Here is a 16694-nt window from a genome sequence, read left to right on the forward strand (position 1 = left end):
CCCCCACCCCCTCATCTACAAGCTAGGGGGGGTTTGGGGTCCCCCTGACCCCCCGTTTCCCCCCCCAGCCCCTCTATGGGTTCCACGCGCCCGAGTTCATCCCGTTCCGCTACGCCAGCGGCGGGGGCCGCGAGTTGTATTTTTACGAGGAAAAAGAGGTGGAGCTGAGTGACATCATCAACACGCCCCTCCCCCGCGTGCCCCTCGACGTCTGTCTCAAGGGTGGGGACCCCGCTTTGGGGAGAAATCCCGCGATTTTGGGGCTGGGGGGGGGTTGTTTGCGGCGGTTTATTGCGATTTGGTGGCACCATTTTGTTCCCTGAGGTGATTCCGGCGCCACCATTTTGAGGCACTTTGGGGGTCACTCTGTTAATTGAGAATCCCCACATCTGTCGCTTTTTATACTTTTTTCTCCATTATATCATGAAATTGAGTCTAAAAGACTCAAAATTGGTGCCATTTTGTTCTCTGAGGTGATTTTGGGGCCATTTTGTTCCCTGAGGTGATTCCGGCGCCGCCATTTTGAGGCACTTTGGGGGTCAATCTGTTAATTGAGAATCCTCACATCAGTTGCTTTTTATACATTTTTCTCCATTATATCATTAAATTGAGGCTAAAACTCCCAAAATTGGTAGCATTTTGTTTCCTGAGGTGATTTTGGGGCCATTTTGTTCCCTGAGGTGATTCTGGTGCTGCCATTTTGAGGCAGTTTTGGGGTCAATCTGTTAATTTAGAATCCTCACATCAGTTGCTTTATATACATTTTCTTCCATTATATCATGAAATCGAGGCTAAAAGACCCAAAATTGGTGTCATTTTGTTCTCTGAGGTGATTTTGGGGCCATTTTGTTCCCTGAGGTGATTCTGGCGCCGCCATTTTGAGGCACTTTGGGGGTCAATCTGTTAATTTAGAATCTTCACATCAGTTGCTTTTATACGTTTTCCTTCATTATATCATGAAATCAAGGCCAAAAGACCCAAAATTGGCGCCATTTCAAGCCCTGAGGTGATTTTGGCGACATTTTGACTCTGAGGTGATTTTCCCACCATTTTGTTCCCTGAGGTGATTTTGGCGGCGCCATTTTGAGGCAGCTTGGGGGGGTCACTCTGTTTATCGATAATTCTCACATTAGTCACTTTCTGTACATTTTTTTCCATTATATCATGAATTTAAGGTTAAAAACCCCAAAGTTGGTGTCCCCAGTGTCGCCATTTTGTTCCCCAAGGTGATTTTCCCGCCATTTTCACCCTGAGGTGATTTTCCCGCCATTTTGTTCCCTGAGGTGATTTTGACGGCACAATTTTGCCCCCTGAGCTGATTCTGGTCTCAAAACCTTTCATGTTTAATTACAAAATACACATTTATCTCTCATAACGCCACGTTTATTCGCAGCCCATTGGCTCAGCATCGAGGGGGTGCAACCGGCGATCCCCGAAAATCCCCCCCCGGGTGAGTGACCCTATTGTCCCCTCAGGGGGGTGTTTTGGGGGGGTCTGACCCCCCTGTCCCCCCAATGTGGGGTTTTTTGGGGGGGTCTGACCCCCCTGTCCCATCCATGGGGGGTTTTTGGGGGGGTCTGACCCCCCTGTCCCATCCATGGGGGGTTTTTGGGGGGTCTGACCCCCCTGTCCCCCACATGTGGGGGTTTTTGGGGGGGTCTGACCCCCCTGTCCCATCCATGGGGGGTTTTTGGGGGGTCTGACCCCCCTGTCCCCCCCATGTGGGGGTTTTTGGGGGGGTCTGACCCCCCTGTCCCCCCCATGTGGGGGTTTTTGGGGGGGTCTGACCCCCCTGTCCCATCCATGGGGGGTTTTTGGGGGGTCTGACCCCCCTGTCCCCCCCATGTGGGGGTTTTTGGGGGGGTCTGACCCCCCTGTCCCATCCATGGGGGGTTTTTGGGGGGTCTGACCCCCCTGTCCCCCCCATGTGGGGGTTTTTGGGGGGTCTGACCCCCCTGTCCCATCCATGGGGGGTTTTTGGGGGGGTCTGACCCCCCTGTCCCATCCATGGGGGGTTTTTGGGGGGGTCTGACCCCCCTGTCCCATCCATGGGGGGTGTTTTGGGGGGGTCTGACCCCCCTGTCCCCCCCATGTGGGGGTTTTTGGGGGGGTCTGACCCCCCTGTCCCCCCCATGTGGGGGTTTTTGGGGGGGTCTGACCCCCCTGTCCCCCCCATGTGGGGGTTTTTGGGGGGGTCTGACCCCCCTGTCCCATCCATGGGGGGTGTTTTGGGGGGGTCTGACCCCCCTGTCCCCCCCATGTGGGGGTTTTTGGGGGGGTCTGACCCCCCTGTCCCCCCCATGTGGGGGTTTTTGGGGGGGTCTGACCCCCCTGTCCCATCCATGGGGGGTTTTTGGGGGGTCTGACCCCCCTGTCCCCCCCATGTGGGGGTTTTTGGGGGGGTCTGACCCCCCTGTCCCATCCATGGGGGGTTTTTGGGGGGTCTGACCCCCCTGTCCCCCCCATGTGGGGGTTTTTGGGGGGTCTGACCCCCCTGTCCCATCCATGGGGGGTTTTTGGGGGGGTCTGACCCCCCTGTCCCATCCATGGGGGGTTTTGGGGGGGTCTGACCCCCCTGTCCCATCCATGGGGGGTTTTTGGGGGGTCTGACCCCCCTGTCCCCCCCATGTGGGGGTTTTTGGGGGGGTCTGACCCCCCTGTCCCCCCCATGTGGGGGTTTTGGGGGGTCTGACCCCCCTGTCCTCCCCCAATGTGGGGGTTTTGGGGGGGTCTGACCCCCATTTTCCCCCCCAGCCCCCAAGGAGCAGCAGAAAGCCGAGGCCACCGAACCCCTCAAAGCCACCAAACCGGGGCAGGAGGAGGACGGGACCCCCAAAGGGAAGGGACATGGGGGGGCCCCCCCCGATGGAAAAGGTATTTTGGGGGGGTCTGTGGGGTTTTTGAGGGGTCTCTGGGGGGGTTTGGGGGAGTCTATGGGGTTTGGGGGTCCCTGGGGTGTTTGGGGCATCTCTGTGGGGTTTGGGGGAGTCCCTGGGGGGTTTGGGGAATCCCTGGGGGGTTAATAGGGGGTCTATGGGGTTTGGGGGTTCCCAGAGTGTTTGGGGTGTCACTGGGGGGGTCCTTAGGGGGTTTGGGGGGGAGTCTGTGGGGTTTGGGGATCCCTCAGGGATTAATAGGGGGTCTGTGGGGTTTGGGGGTCCCTGGGGTGTTAATGGGGGGTTTGGGGGTCCCGGGGGGGTTAATGGGGGGTCTGTGGGGGGTTAACGGGGGGTCTGTGGGGTTTGGGGGTCCCGGGAGGGTTAATGGGGGGATCTGTGGGACTTGGGGGTCCATGGGGGGCTAAGGGGGGGGTCTGTGGGTTTTGGGGGTCTCTGGGGGGCTGACGGGGTCCGTTCCCAGGGAAGGAGGCTGCGGGGGTGTCGATGGGGTGTCGATGGGGTGTCGATGGGGTGTCGATGGGGTGTCAATGGGGGTTTTGGGGTCCGTTCCCAGGGAAGGAGGGGTCGGGGGTGTCGATGGGGTGTTGATGGGGTGTCGATGGGGTGTCAATGGGGGTTTTGGGGGCTGTTCCCAGGGAAGGAGGGGTCGGGCGTGCGGCTGAAGCCGCGGCGGGTGCACGAGCTGTCGGTGGAGCAGCAGCTCTACTACAAGGAGATCACCGAGGCCTGCGTGGGGTCCTGCGAGGCCAAACGCGCCGTGAGTGTCACCTTGTCACCTCCCCTGTCACCCCCGTGTCCCCCCTGTCACCCCCCGTGTCCCTGCGTGGGGTCCTGCGAGGCCAAACGCGCCGTGAGTGTCCCCTTGTCACCCCCCGTGTCCCCCATGTCACCTCCCATGTCCTCCCCCAGGATGTCCCCTTATCTCCCAGGGTGTCACCTGGCGTGTCCCCTTGTCCCCCCGGGGTGTCCCCTTGTCCCCCAAGGTGTCCCCCTGTCCCCCGGGATGTCCCCCTGTCCCCCAGGGTGTCCCCCAGGATGTCCCCTTGTCCCCCAGGTGTCCCCCGGGTGTCCCCAGGGTGTCCCCTTGTCCCCCGGGTGTCCCCAGGGTGTCCCCTTGTCCCCTGGGTGTCCCCCGGGTGTCCCCAGGATGTCCCCTTGTCCCCCAGGTGTCCCCAGGGTGTCCCCTTGTCCCCTGGGTGTCCCCCGGGGTGTCCCCTGGTGTGTCCCCTTGTCCCCCTGGTGTGTCCCCAGGGTGTCCCCTTGTCCCCCAGGGTGTCCCCAGGATGTCCCCTTGTCCCCCAAGGTCCCCCCGGGGTGTCCCCTTGTCCTCCGGGATGTCCCCCTGTCCCCCAGGGTGTCCCCAGGATGTCCCCCTGTCCCCCAAGGTGTCCCCGGGGTGTCCCCTTGTCCCCCCGGGGTGTCCCCTTGTCCCCCCGGGGTGTCCCCTTGTCCCCCGGGGTGTCCCCCAGGATGTCCCCTTGTCCCCCAGGGTGTCCCCAGGGTGTCCCCTTGTCCCCCCCGGATGTCCCCCAGGGTGTCCCCCAGGATGTCCCCCTGTCCCCCAGGGTGTCCCCCAGGGTGTCCCCTTGTCCCCTGGGTGTCCCCCGGGGTGTCCCCTGGTGTGTCCCCTTGTCCCCCTGGTGTGTCCCCAGGGTGTCCCCTTGTCCCCCAGGGTGTCCCCTGGTGTGTCCCCTTGTCCCCCTGGTGTGTCCCCTTGTCCCCCATGTGTGTCCCCTTGTCCCCCATGTGTGTCCCCTTGTCCCCCATGTGTGTCCCCTTGTCCCCCAGGGTGTCCCCCAGGGTGTCCCCCAGGGTGTCCCCCGGTGTCCCCCAGGGTGTCCCCTGGTGTGTCCCCTTGTCCCCCTGGTGTGTCCCCTTGTCCCCCTGGTGTGTCCCGTTGTCCCCCTGGTGTGTCCCCAGGGCGTCCCCTTGTCCCCCAGGGTGTCCCCTGGTGTGTCCCCTTGTCCCCCGGGGTGTCCCTCTGGTGTGTCCCCTCATCCCCAACGTGTCCCCTGTCCCCTAACACGTCCCCAGTGGTGTCCCCTGTCCCCCTCACATCCCCTTGTCCTCTGCTGTGTCCCCTGTCCCTGGGGTGTCCCCAGGGTGTCCCCTGTCCCCCAACACGTCCCCGCCGTGTCCCCTGTCCCCAGGAGGCCCTGCAGAGCATCGCCACCGACCCCGGCCTCTACCAGATGCTCCCGCGCTTCAGCACCTTCATCTCCGAGGGGGTGAGTCCCCGGCGTCCCCAGGGCCGGTGACACACACCGTGTCCCCAGGGCCGGTGACACGGTGTCCCCCGGGCCGGTGACACTCATGTCGTCTCCCGAGCGGGTGACACGGCATCCCCAGGACGGGTGACACTCGTCTCGTCCCCAGAGCGGGTGACACGGTGTCCCCGGGGCGGGTGACACTCGTCTCGTCCCCGGGGCGGGTGACACTTGTCCCCAGAGCGGGTGACACTCGTCTCGTCCCCGGGGCGGGTGACACTCGTCTCGTCCCCGGGGCGGGTGACACGGTGTCCCCAGGGCGGGTGACACTCGTCTTGTCCCCAGGGCGGGTGACACTCGTCTCGTCCCCAGGACGGGTGACACTCATCTCGTCCCCAGGGCGGGTGACATTTGTGTTGTCCCCAGGGCGGGTGACACTCGTCTCGTCCCCGGGGCGGGTGACACGGTGTCCCCAGGACGGGTGACACTCGTCTCGTCCCCGGGGCGGGTGACACTTGTCCCCAGAGCGGGTGACACTCGTCTCGTCCCCAGGACGGGTGACACTCGTCTCGTCCCCAGGGCGGGTGACACAGTGTCCTCAGGGCGGGTGACACTCGTCTCGTCCCCAGGGCGGGTGACACTCGTCTCGTCCCCAGGGCGGGTGACACAGTGTCCCCAGGACGGGTGACACTCGTCTCGTCCCCAGGACGGGTGACACTTGTGTTGTCCCCAGGGCGGGTGACACTCGTCTCGTCCCCAGAGCGGGTGACACCGCGTCCCCGGGGCGGGTGACACTCGTCTCGCCCCCAGAGCAGGTGACACTTGTGTTGTCCCCAGGGCGGGTGACACTCGTCTCGTCCTCAGGACGGGTGACATGGTGTCCCCAGGGCGGGTGACACTCGTCTCGTCCCCAGAGCGGGTGACACCGCATCCCCGGGGCGGGTGACACTCGTCTTGTCCCCAGGCGGGTGACACTCGTGTTGTCCCCAGGGCGGGTGACACGGTGTCCCCAGGCCGGTGACACTGGTGTTGTCCCCAAGGTGCGGGTGAACGTGGTGCAGAACAACCTGGCGCTGCTCATCTACCTGATGCGCATGGTGAAGGCGCTGATGGACAACCCCACGCTCTACCTGGAGAAATACGTGAGTGCCACCTGGCCCCGGTGTCCCCCCGTGTCCCCACGGGTCACCGTGTGTCCCCCCGTGTCCCCAGTGTCACCCCGTGTCCCACAATGTCCCCCAATGGACAACCCCACGCTCTACCTGGAGAAATACGTGAGTGGCACCTGGCCCCGGTGTCACCCTGTGTCCCCGTGGGTCACTGTGTGTCCCCGTCGTCCCCTGTGTCCCCATCGTCCCCTTTGCCCTCATTGTCCCCATCGTCCCCATTACCCCCTGTTGTCCTCGTTGCCACCGTTGTCCCCATCGCCCCCCATTGTCCCCCGTTGCCCCTATCACCCCCATTGTCCCCGATGTCCCCATTGTCCCCGTTGCCCCCCGTTGTCCCCATTGCCCCCATTGCCCCCCAGCCTCCCCGGTGTCCCCGTTGTCCCCAATGTCCCCGTTGTCCCCAATGTCCCCGTTGTCCCCAATGTCCCCGTTGCCCCCATTGTCCCCTGTATCCTTGTTGTCCCCATCGTCCCCATTGTCCCTGTTGTCCCCATTGTCCCCAACCTCCCTTGTGTCCCCATTGCCCCCAATGTCCCCATTGCCCCCCGATGTCCCCATCGTCCCCAATGTCCCCAACATCCCCATTGCCCCCCGTTGCCCCCTGTGTCCCCATTGTCCCCATCGCCCCCCAATGTCCCCATTGTCCCCGATGTCCCCAATGTCCCCATCGTCCCCATTGCCCCCCGTTGTCCCCTGTGTCCCCATTGTCCCCTGTGTCCCCGTTGCCCCATTGTCCCCATTGTCCCCCATGCCCCCAACCTCCCCGTTGTCCCCATCGTCCCCTTTGCCCCCAATGCCCCCAATGTCCCCATTGCCCCCATTGTCCCCCACACCCCCAACCTCCCCATTGTCCCCTGTGTCCCCAATATCCCCATTGTCCCCCATTGCCCCCCGTTGTCCCGGTTGTCCCCGTTGTCCCCATTGCCCCCATTGTCCCCCATGCCCCCAACCTCCCCATTGCCCCCGTTGTCCCCCATGCCCCCAACCTCCCTGTTGTCCCCAACGCCCCCAGCATCCCCATTGTCCCCCGCTGTCCCAAACGCCCCTAATGTCCCCAATGTCCCCATTGTCCCCGTGTCCCAGCTGCACGAGCTGATCCCGGCCGTCATGACGTGCATCGTGAGCCGGCAGCTCTGCCTGCGCCCCGACGTCGACAACCACTGGGCCCTGCGCGACTTCGCCGCGCGGCTGGTGGCGCAGCTCTGCAAGAACTTCAGCACCACCACCAACAACGTGCAGCCGCGCGTCGCCAAGACCTTCACCAAGGTGGGGGGCAGCTGTGGGGCAGCTATGGGGCAGCCTATGGGGTTATGGGGTGGGTTATGGGGTTATGGGGCAGGTTATGGGGTTATGGAGTAGGTTATGGGGTTATGGGGCAGGTTATGGGGTTATGGGGCAGGTTATGGGGTGGGTTATGGGATGGGATGTGGGGCTGGTGGTGCAGCTCTGCAAGAACTTCAGCACCACCACCAACAACGTGCAGCCGCGCGTCGCCAAGACCTTCACCAAGGTGGGGGGCAGCCTATGGGGCAGGTTATGGGGCAGGTTATGGGGTGGGTTATGGGGTTATGGGGCAGGTTATGCGATGGGATGTGGGGCTGGTGGCGCAGCTCGGCAAGAACTTCAGCACCACCAACAACAACGTGCAGCCGCGCGTCGCCAAGACCTTCACCAAGGTGGGGGGCAGCTTATGGGGTAGGCTATGGGGTTATGGGGCAGCTTATGGGGCAGGCTATGGGGTTATGGAGTAGGTTATGGGGCGGGTTATGGGATGGGATGTGGGGCTGGTGGCGCAGCTCTGCGAGAACTTCAGCACCAACAACGTGCAGCCGCGCGTCGCCAAGACCTTCACCAAGGTGGGGGGCAGCTGTGGGGCAGCTATGGGGCAGGTTATGGAGTAGGTTATGGGGCAGGCTATGGGGTTATAGGGCAGGTTATGGGATGGGATGTGGGGCTGGTGGCGCAGCTCGGCAAGAACTTCAGCACCAACACCAACAACGTGCAGCCGCGCGTCGCCAAGACCTTCACCAAGGTGGGGGGCAGCTATGGGGCAGGCTATGGGGTTATGGGGCAGCTTATGGGGCTGTGGGTTGGGATGTGGGGCTGGTGGGGCAGCTCTGCAAGAACTTCAAGTACAACCACAATTCACATCCAGCCACAGGTGGCCAAAACCTTCACCAAAGTGTGGGGCGGCTTATGGGGATGTGGGGCGGGATGTGGGTCAGCATGTGGGTCAGATCTGTGGGGCAGCTTATGGGGATGTGGGGCTGGATGTGGGGCAGCATGTGGGTCAGATCTGTGGGTCAGCCCCGTGGGGCAGGATGTGGGTCAGGACTGGGCACTGTGGGTCCGATATGGTTCGGATCTGTGGGTCAGCACTGTGGGTCAGGATGTGGGGCAGATGTGGGTCAGGTAGTGGGGATATGGGGCAGATATGGGTCAGATCTGTGGGTCAGGACGTGGGGATGTGGGTCAGGACTGGGCACTGTGGGGCAGTTGTGGGTCAGATCTGTGGGTCAGCCCCGTGGGGCAGATGTGGGTCAGGATGTGGGGCAGCCCCATAGATTCCCCATTGTCTCCGCAGAGCTGGGTGGACGACAAGACCCCCTGGACGACGCGTTACGGCTCCATCGCGGGGCTGGCGGAGCTGGGCCCTGACGTGAGTGTCCCCAGTGTCCCCAGCGTGTCCCCAACACCCCCAGCCCCACAGTGTCACATCCCCTTAATGTCCCCACAATGTCCCTTTGATGTCCCCCAATGTCCTATTAATGTCCACTTAAACGTCCCTTTGGTGTTCCCCTCAATGTCCCCAAAATGTCCCTTTAATATCCCTCAATGTCCTCTTATTGTCCCCTCAGTGTCCCCTTAATGTCCCCCCAACATCCCCTTAATGTCCTCTTATTGTCACCACAATGTCACCTTAATGTCCCCCCAATGTCCCTTTAATATCCCTCTCAGTGTCCCCTTAATGTCCCCACAATATCCCCCCAATATTCCCTCAATGTCCCCTTAATGTCCTCTTATTGTCCCAAATGTCCCTTCAGTGTCCTCTTAATGTCCCCTTATTGTCACCTTAATGTCCCTTTAATATCCCCCTCAATGTCCCCTTAATGTTCTCTTAATGTCCCCTAATGTCCCTTCAGTGTTCTCTTAATGTGCTCTTATTGTCACCTTAATGTCCCCCCAACATCCCCTCAATGTCCCCTCAATGTCCCCCCAACATTCCCTCAATGTCCCCTTAATGTCCTCTTATTGTCCCCCCAACATCCCCCCAATGTCCCTTTAATATCCCCCTCAGTGTCCCCTCAATGTCCCCTTAATATTCTCTTAATGTCCCCTCAATGTCCCTTTAATATCCCCCTCAGTGTCCCCTCAACGTCCCCTTCATGTCCCCTCAATGTCCCCCCAACATTCCCTCAATGTCCCCTTAATGTCCTCTTATTGTCACCTCAGTGTCCCCTCAGCATTCCCCCAGTGTCCCCACAATGTCACCTTAATGTCCCCCCAATGTCCCTTTAATATCCCCCTCATTGTCCCCTTAATGTCCCCACAATGTCCCCCGAACATTCCCTCAGTGTCCCCTTAATGTCACCTTAATGTCCCCCCAATGTCCCTTTAATATCCCCCTCAGCGTCCCCTTAATATTCTCTCAATGTCCCCCCAGTGTCCCCTTAATGTCCTCTTATTGTCCCCCCAGCGTCCCCCCAATGTCCCTTTAATGTCCCCCTCAATGTCCCTTCAACATCCCAACATTCCCTCCATGTCCCCCCTGATGTCCCCGGTGTCCCCAACGTCCCCGTGTCCCCCCAGGTGATCAAGACGCTGATCCTGCCGCGGCTGCAGGTGGAGGGCGAGCGCATCCGGAACATTCTGGAGGGACCCGTCGTCAGCAACATCGACAAGATCGGGGCCGACCACGTGCAGACGCTGCTGCTGGTACCGGGGACACCGGGGGGACACACGGGGACACCGGGGGGTCACGGAATCGCCTCAAAATGGCTCCAAAACCCCCTCAAAACTCAAAATGGCGGCACCAGAATCACCTCAAAACACAAAATGGCGGCGGAGTCGCCTCAAAATGGCGGCGGAGTCGCCTCAAAATGGCACCAAAATAAACTTAAAATGGCGCCAAAATCACCTCAAAATGGCGCCAAAACCTCCTCAACACACAAAATGGCGGCACCAAAATCACCTCAACACACAAAATGGTGGCAGCAAAATGGCGCCAGAATTGCCTCAAAATGGCACCAAAATAAACTCAAAATGGTGCCAGACTCGCCTCAAAATGGCACCGAAACCTCCTCAACACACAAAATGGCGCCAGAATCACCTCAAAATACAAAATGGCGCCAAAACCTGCTCAACACACAAAATGGCGGCACCAAAATCACCTCGATACACAAAATGGTGGCAGCAAAATCACCTCAAAGCTCAAAACGGTGGCATCAAAATTGCCTCAAAACGGCACCAAAATAAACTCAAAATGGCGCCAGAATCACCTCAAAACTCAAAATGGCACCAGAATTGCCTCAAAATGGCGCCAGAATCACCTCAAAACTCAAAATGGCGCCAGAATCGCCTCAAAATGGCACCAAAATCAACTCAAAATGGCGGCAGAATCACCTCAAAACACAAAATGGCGCCAAAACCTCCTCAACACACAAAATGGCGGCACCAAATCACCTCAAAACTCAAAATGGTGCCAGAATTGCCTCAAAATGGCACCAAAATCACCTCAAAATGGTGCCAGAATCGCCTCAAAATACAAAATGGCGCCAAAACCTCCTCAACACACAAAAAGGCGGCACCAAAATCACCTCAAAACTCAAAATGGTGGCATCAAAATTGCCTCAGAACACAAAATGGCGCCAAAATTGCCTCAAAATGGCACCAAAATCAACTCAAAGCACAAAATGGCGCCAGAATCGCCTCAAAATACAAAATGGCGCCAAAACCTCCTCAGAAAACAAAATGGCGGCATCAAAGTTACCTCAAAACTCAAAATGGCGCCAGAATTGCCTCAAAATGGCGCCAAAATCGCCTCAAAACTCAAAATGGCGGCACCAGAATTGCCTCAAAACACAAAATGGTGCCAGAATTGCCTCAAAACACAAAATGGTGCCAAAATTACCTCAAAACACAAAATGGCGCCAAAATGGCCTCAAAACACAAAATGGCGGCACCGGGGCCACTTGAGGCTTTTCCACCCAAAACTGTGATTTGGTGGGAGTGGGGGGGACACCGGGGCTGGGTTTGTGTCCCCATTGTCACCCCATTGTCCCCATGTCCCCATTGTCCCCATTATCCCCATTGTCACCCCATTGTCCCCATGTCCCCACTGTCCCACAGAAGCACTGCGCCCCCATTGTCCCCATTGTCCCCATCGTCCCCCCATTGTCCCCATGTCCCCATTGTGTCCCCACAGAAGCACTGTGCCCCCGTGTCCCCATTGTCCCTATTGTCCCCAATGTCCCCATTACCCCCACTGTCCCCAATACCCCCAATGTCCCCATGTCCCCATTGTCCCCATGTCCCCACAGAAGCACTGCGCCCCCGTGTCCCCATTATGTCCCATTGTCCCCAATGTCCCCATTGTGTCCCCCAGAAGCACTGCGCCCCGTGTCCCATTGTCCCCATTGCCCCCATTGACCCCAATGCCCCCACTGTCCCCAATGTCCCCATTGTCCCCCAGAAGCACTGCGCCCCGTGCTGTCCCCATTGTCCCCATTGTCCCCATTGTCCCCATTGTCCCCATTGTCCCATTGTCCCCATTGTCCCCCAGAAGCACTGCGCCCTGTGCTGTCCCCATTGTCCCCAATGTCCCCATTGTCCCCATTGTCCCCAATGTCCCCATTGTCCCCATTGTCCCCATGTCCCCATTGTCCCCATTGTCCCCATTGTCCCCCAGAAGCACTGCGCCCCGTGCTGTCCCCATTGTCCCCATTGTCCCCATGTCCCCATTGTCCCCATTGTCCCATTGTCCCCATTGTCCCCATTGTCCCCAATGTCCCCATTGTCCCCATTGTCCCCATTGTCCCATTGTCCCCCAGAAGCACTGCGCCCCCGTGCTGTCCCCATGTCCCCATTGTCCCCATTGTCCCCATTGTCCCATTGTCCCCATTGTCCCCAATGTCCCATTGTCCCATTGTCCCATTGTCCCCCAGAAGCACTGCGCCCCCGTGCTGTCCCCATGTCCCCATTGTCCCCATTGTCCCCATTGTCCCCCAGAAGCACTGCGCCCCCGTGCTGTCCCCATTGTCCCATTGTCCCATTGTCCCCCAGAAGCACTGCGCCCCCGTGCTGTCCCCATGTCCCCATTGTCCCCATTGTCCCATTGTCCCCCAGAAGCACTGCGCCCCGTGCTGTCCCCATTGTCCCCATTGTCCCATTGTCCCCCAGAAGCACTGCGCCCCGTGCTGTCCCCATTGTCCCCATTGTCCCATTGTCCCCCAGAAGCACTGCGCCCCGTGCTGTCCCCATTGTCCCATTGTCCCCATTGTCCCCATTGTCCCCCAGAAGCACTGCGCCCCGTGCTGTCCCCATTGTCCCCATTGTCCCATTGTCCCCCAGAAGCACTGCGCCCCGTGCTGTCCCCATTGTCCCATTGTCCCCATTGTCCCATTGTCCCCCAGAAGCACTGCGCCCCCGTGCTGTCCCCATTGTCCCCATTGTCCCATTGTCCCCCAGAAGCACTGCGCCCCGTGCTGTCCCCATTGTCCCCATTGTCCCATTGTCCCATTGTCCCCCAGAAGCACTGCGCCCCCGTGCTGTCCCCATTGTCCCCATTGTCCCCATTGTCCCCATTGTCCCCATTGTCCCATTGTCCCATTGTCCCCCAGAAGCACTGCGCCCCCGTGCTGTCCCCATTGTCCCCATTGTCCCCATGTCTTGTCCCCCAGAAGCACTGCGCCCCGTGCTGTCCCCATTGTCCCCATTGTCCCATTGTCCCATTGTCCCCCAGAAGCACTGCGCCCCCGTGCTGTCCCCATTGTCCCCATTGTCCCCATTGTCCCCATTGTCCCCATTGTCCCATTGTCCCATTGTCCCCCAGAAGCACTGCGCCCCCGTGCTGTCCCCATTGTCCCCATTGTCCCCATGTCTTGTCCCCCAGAAGCACTGCGCCCCCGTGCTGTCCCCACTGTCCCCATTGTCCCCATGTCTTGTCCCCCAGAAGCACTGCGCCCCCGTGCTGTCCCCATTGTCCCCATTGTCCCCATGTCTTGTCCCCCAGAAGCACTGCGCCCCCGTGCTGTCCCCATTGTCCCCATTGTCCCATTGTCCCCCAGAAGCACTGCGCCCCCGTGCTGTCCCCATTGTCCCCATTGTCCCCATGTCTTGTCCCCCAGAAGCACTGCGCCCCCGTGCTGGCCAAGGTTCGCGCCCCCCCCGACACCCCCGACGGCTACAAGAGCGACTTCGGGTTCCTGGGCAGCGCGCTGTGCGCCCACGTGGTGAAGGCCCGGGCGCAGGCCGCCCTGCAGGCCCAGCAGGTCAACAGGACCACGCTCACCATCACACAGGTGACACTGGGGACATTGGGGACATTGGGGACACTGGGGGGACGTTTGGGGACACTGGGGGACATTTGGGACACTGGGGGTGACGTTTGGGGACACTGGGGTGATATTTGGGGACACTGGGGGGACATTTGGGGACATTTGGGGACACTGGGGGGACATTTGGGGACACTGGGGACACTGGGGGGATGTGAGGTGACATTTAGGGACATTTGGGACACTGGGGGGACATTTGGGGACATTTGGGACACTGGGGGGACATCTGGGACACTGGGGGGACATTTGGGGACACTGGGGACACTGGGGGTGACGTTTGGGGACATTTGGGGACATTTGGGGACACTGGGGGGACATTTGGGACACTGGGGACACTGGGGGTGACGTTTGGGGACAGTGGGGGGATGTGGGGGGACATTTGGGGACACTGGGGGGACATTTGGGACACTGGGGGGGACATTTGGGGACATTTGGGGACACTGGGGGGACGTGGGGGCACAGGGTGATGTGGAGGTGAGTTGAGGGGACAATAAGGGGATGTGGTGGGGGGGGAACGTTAAGGGGACATTGAGGGGACATTAAAGTGCCCCATTGTCCCCCCCATCTCCCCCATGTCCCCTCACTGCCCCCATGTCCCCCCATTGCCCCCAATGTCCCCGTTGTCCCCATTGTCCCCGTTATTTGTCCCCATTATCCCCATTGCCCCATTGTCCTCTCACTGTCCCAATGTCCCCCCATTGCCCCCAATGTCCCCATTGTCCCCATGTCCCCTCAATGCCCCCATTGTCCTCATTGCCCCCAATGCCCCTATTGCCCCCATGTCTCCCCATTATTTGTCCCCATTGCCCCTTCAATGTCCCCATTGCCCCCCTTGTCCCCATGTCCCCTCACTGTCCCAATGTCCCCTCATTGTCCCCATTGCCCCCCCCAATGTCCCCCTTGCCCCCAATGTCCCCATTGTCCCCGTTGTCCCCATGTCCCCCCATTGCCCCCAATGTCCCCATTGTCCCCATGTCCCCTCACTGCCCCCATTGCCCCCATTGTCCCCATTGCCCCCATTGTCCCCATTGTCCCCTCAATGTCCCCATTGCCCCCAATGTCCCCAATGTCCCCAATGTCCCCATTGTCCCCATTGCCCCCATTGTCCCCTCATTGTCCCCATTGCCCCCAATGTCCCCATTGTCCCCATTGTCCCCTCAATGTCCCCATTGCCCCCATTGTCCCCTCAATGTCCCCATTGCCCCCATTGTCCCCATTGCCCCCATTGCCCCCTCAATGCCCCCATTGCCCCCAATGTCCCCATTGCCCCCAATGTCCCCATTGCCCCCAATGTCCCCATTGTCCCCACGTCCCCTCACTGTCCCCATGTCCCTCCATTGTCCCCACGTCCCCTCACTGTCCCAATGTCCCCCTTGTCCCCACGTCCCCTCATGTCCCCCTGTCCCCGCAGCCCCGGCCCACGCTGACCTTGACCCAGGCCCCCCAGGGTCAGGGGGGCCCCCCCGCCCGCGTGCCCCCCCCCGGCATCATCAAGGTCCCGGGCGCCATCACGCTGCCCGTCATGTCCCGCCCGGCCACGCCCACCCAGCCCTCCCCGCCCCCCACCAAGTTCATCGTCATGTCCTCGGCCTCGGGGACCAGCGCCTCCCAGCAGGTACGGGACCCCGGGGACATGGGGACATGGTGGGGCATCTGGGGACACTGGGGATAATGGGGGGATATGGGGACATTGGGGATAATGGGGGGACATGGGGACATTGGGGATAATGGGGGGACATGGGGACATTGGGGATAATGGGGGGATATGGGGACATTGGGGATAATGGGGGGACATGGGGACATGGGGGATAATGGGGGGATGTGGGGACATGGGGGATAATGGGGGGATGTGGGGACATTGGGGATAATGGGGGGATATGGGGGACATTGGGGATAATGGGGGGATGTGGGGACATTGGGGATAATGGGGGGATATGGGGACATGGGGGATATGGGGGGATATGGGGACAGGGGGACATTGGGGATAATGGGGGGACAGGGGGACATTGGGGATAATGGGGGGATATGGGGACATGGGGGATATGGGGGGATATGGGGACATTGGGGATAATGGGGACATTGGGGATAATGGGGGGATATGGGGACATGGGGGATATGGGGACATTGGGGATAATGGGGGGATATGGGGACGGGGGGACATTGGGGATAATGGGGGGATATGGGGACATTGGGGATAATGGGGGGACATGGGGACATGGGGGATAATGGGGGGATATGGGGACATGGGGGATAATGGGGGGACATGGGGACATTGGGGATAATGGGGGGATGTGGGGACATTGGGGATAATGGGGGGATATGGGGACATGGGGGATAATGGGGGCATCTGGGGACATTGGGGATAATGGGGGGACATGGGGACATTGGGGATAATGGGGGGATGTGGGGACATTGGGGATAATGGGGGGATGTGGGGACGGGGGGACATTGGGGATAATGGGGGGATGTGGGGATGGGGCTATATGGGTACATTGGGGACACTGGGAAGAAATGGGGGGCACAGGGGGACATTGGGGATAATGGGGGGATATGGGGACATGGGGGATATGGGGACATTGGGGATAATGGGAGGAAATGGGGGGATATGGGGACGTTGGGGATAATGGGGGGATATGGAGACATGAGTTGGGTCACCGGGGGGGCACTGGGACATGGGGACAGGGAGATATGGGGACAGGGGGACATGGGGACATTGGGATATGGGGACAGGGGGATATGGGGACAGGACTTGGGTCACCTGGGGGGCACTAGGACCCTGGGGGTCACTGGGATATGGGGACAGGGAGATATGGGGACAGGGGGACACGGGGACAGGGGGACATGGGGACATGACGTGGGTCACCG

General features: G+C 60.3%; 1 protein-coding gene across 1 annotated transcript; it reads left to right on the forward strand.

Annotated features, from left to right (window-relative positions):
- Nucleotides 1–68: 68 nt before the first annotated feature.
- On the forward strand, nt 69–15444 carry LOC309452190 (transcription initiation factor TFIID subunit 6-like; the record flags this gene model as incomplete). Its single annotated transcript, XM_082076867.1, has 11 exons — nt 69–222; nt 1394–1450; nt 2755–2874; nt 3536–3657; nt 5051–5128; nt 6148–6249; nt 7360–7542; nt 8861–8935; nt 10087–10212; nt 13623–13796; nt 15241–15444. Coding segments are annotated over 11 exons (1395 nt in total), but the record flags the coding sequence as incomplete, so codon positions are not given.
- Between the last annotated feature and the right edge of the window lie 1250 nt (nt 15445–16694).

This window comes from Streptopelia decaocto (genome assembly GCF_964273445.1).
Source record: "Streptopelia decaocto genome assembly, contig: HAP1_SCAFFOLD_2275, whole genome shotgun sequence".
NCBI classification, from domain to species: domain Eukaryota; kingdom Metazoa; phylum Chordata; class Aves; order Columbiformes; family Columbidae; genus Streptopelia; species Streptopelia decaocto.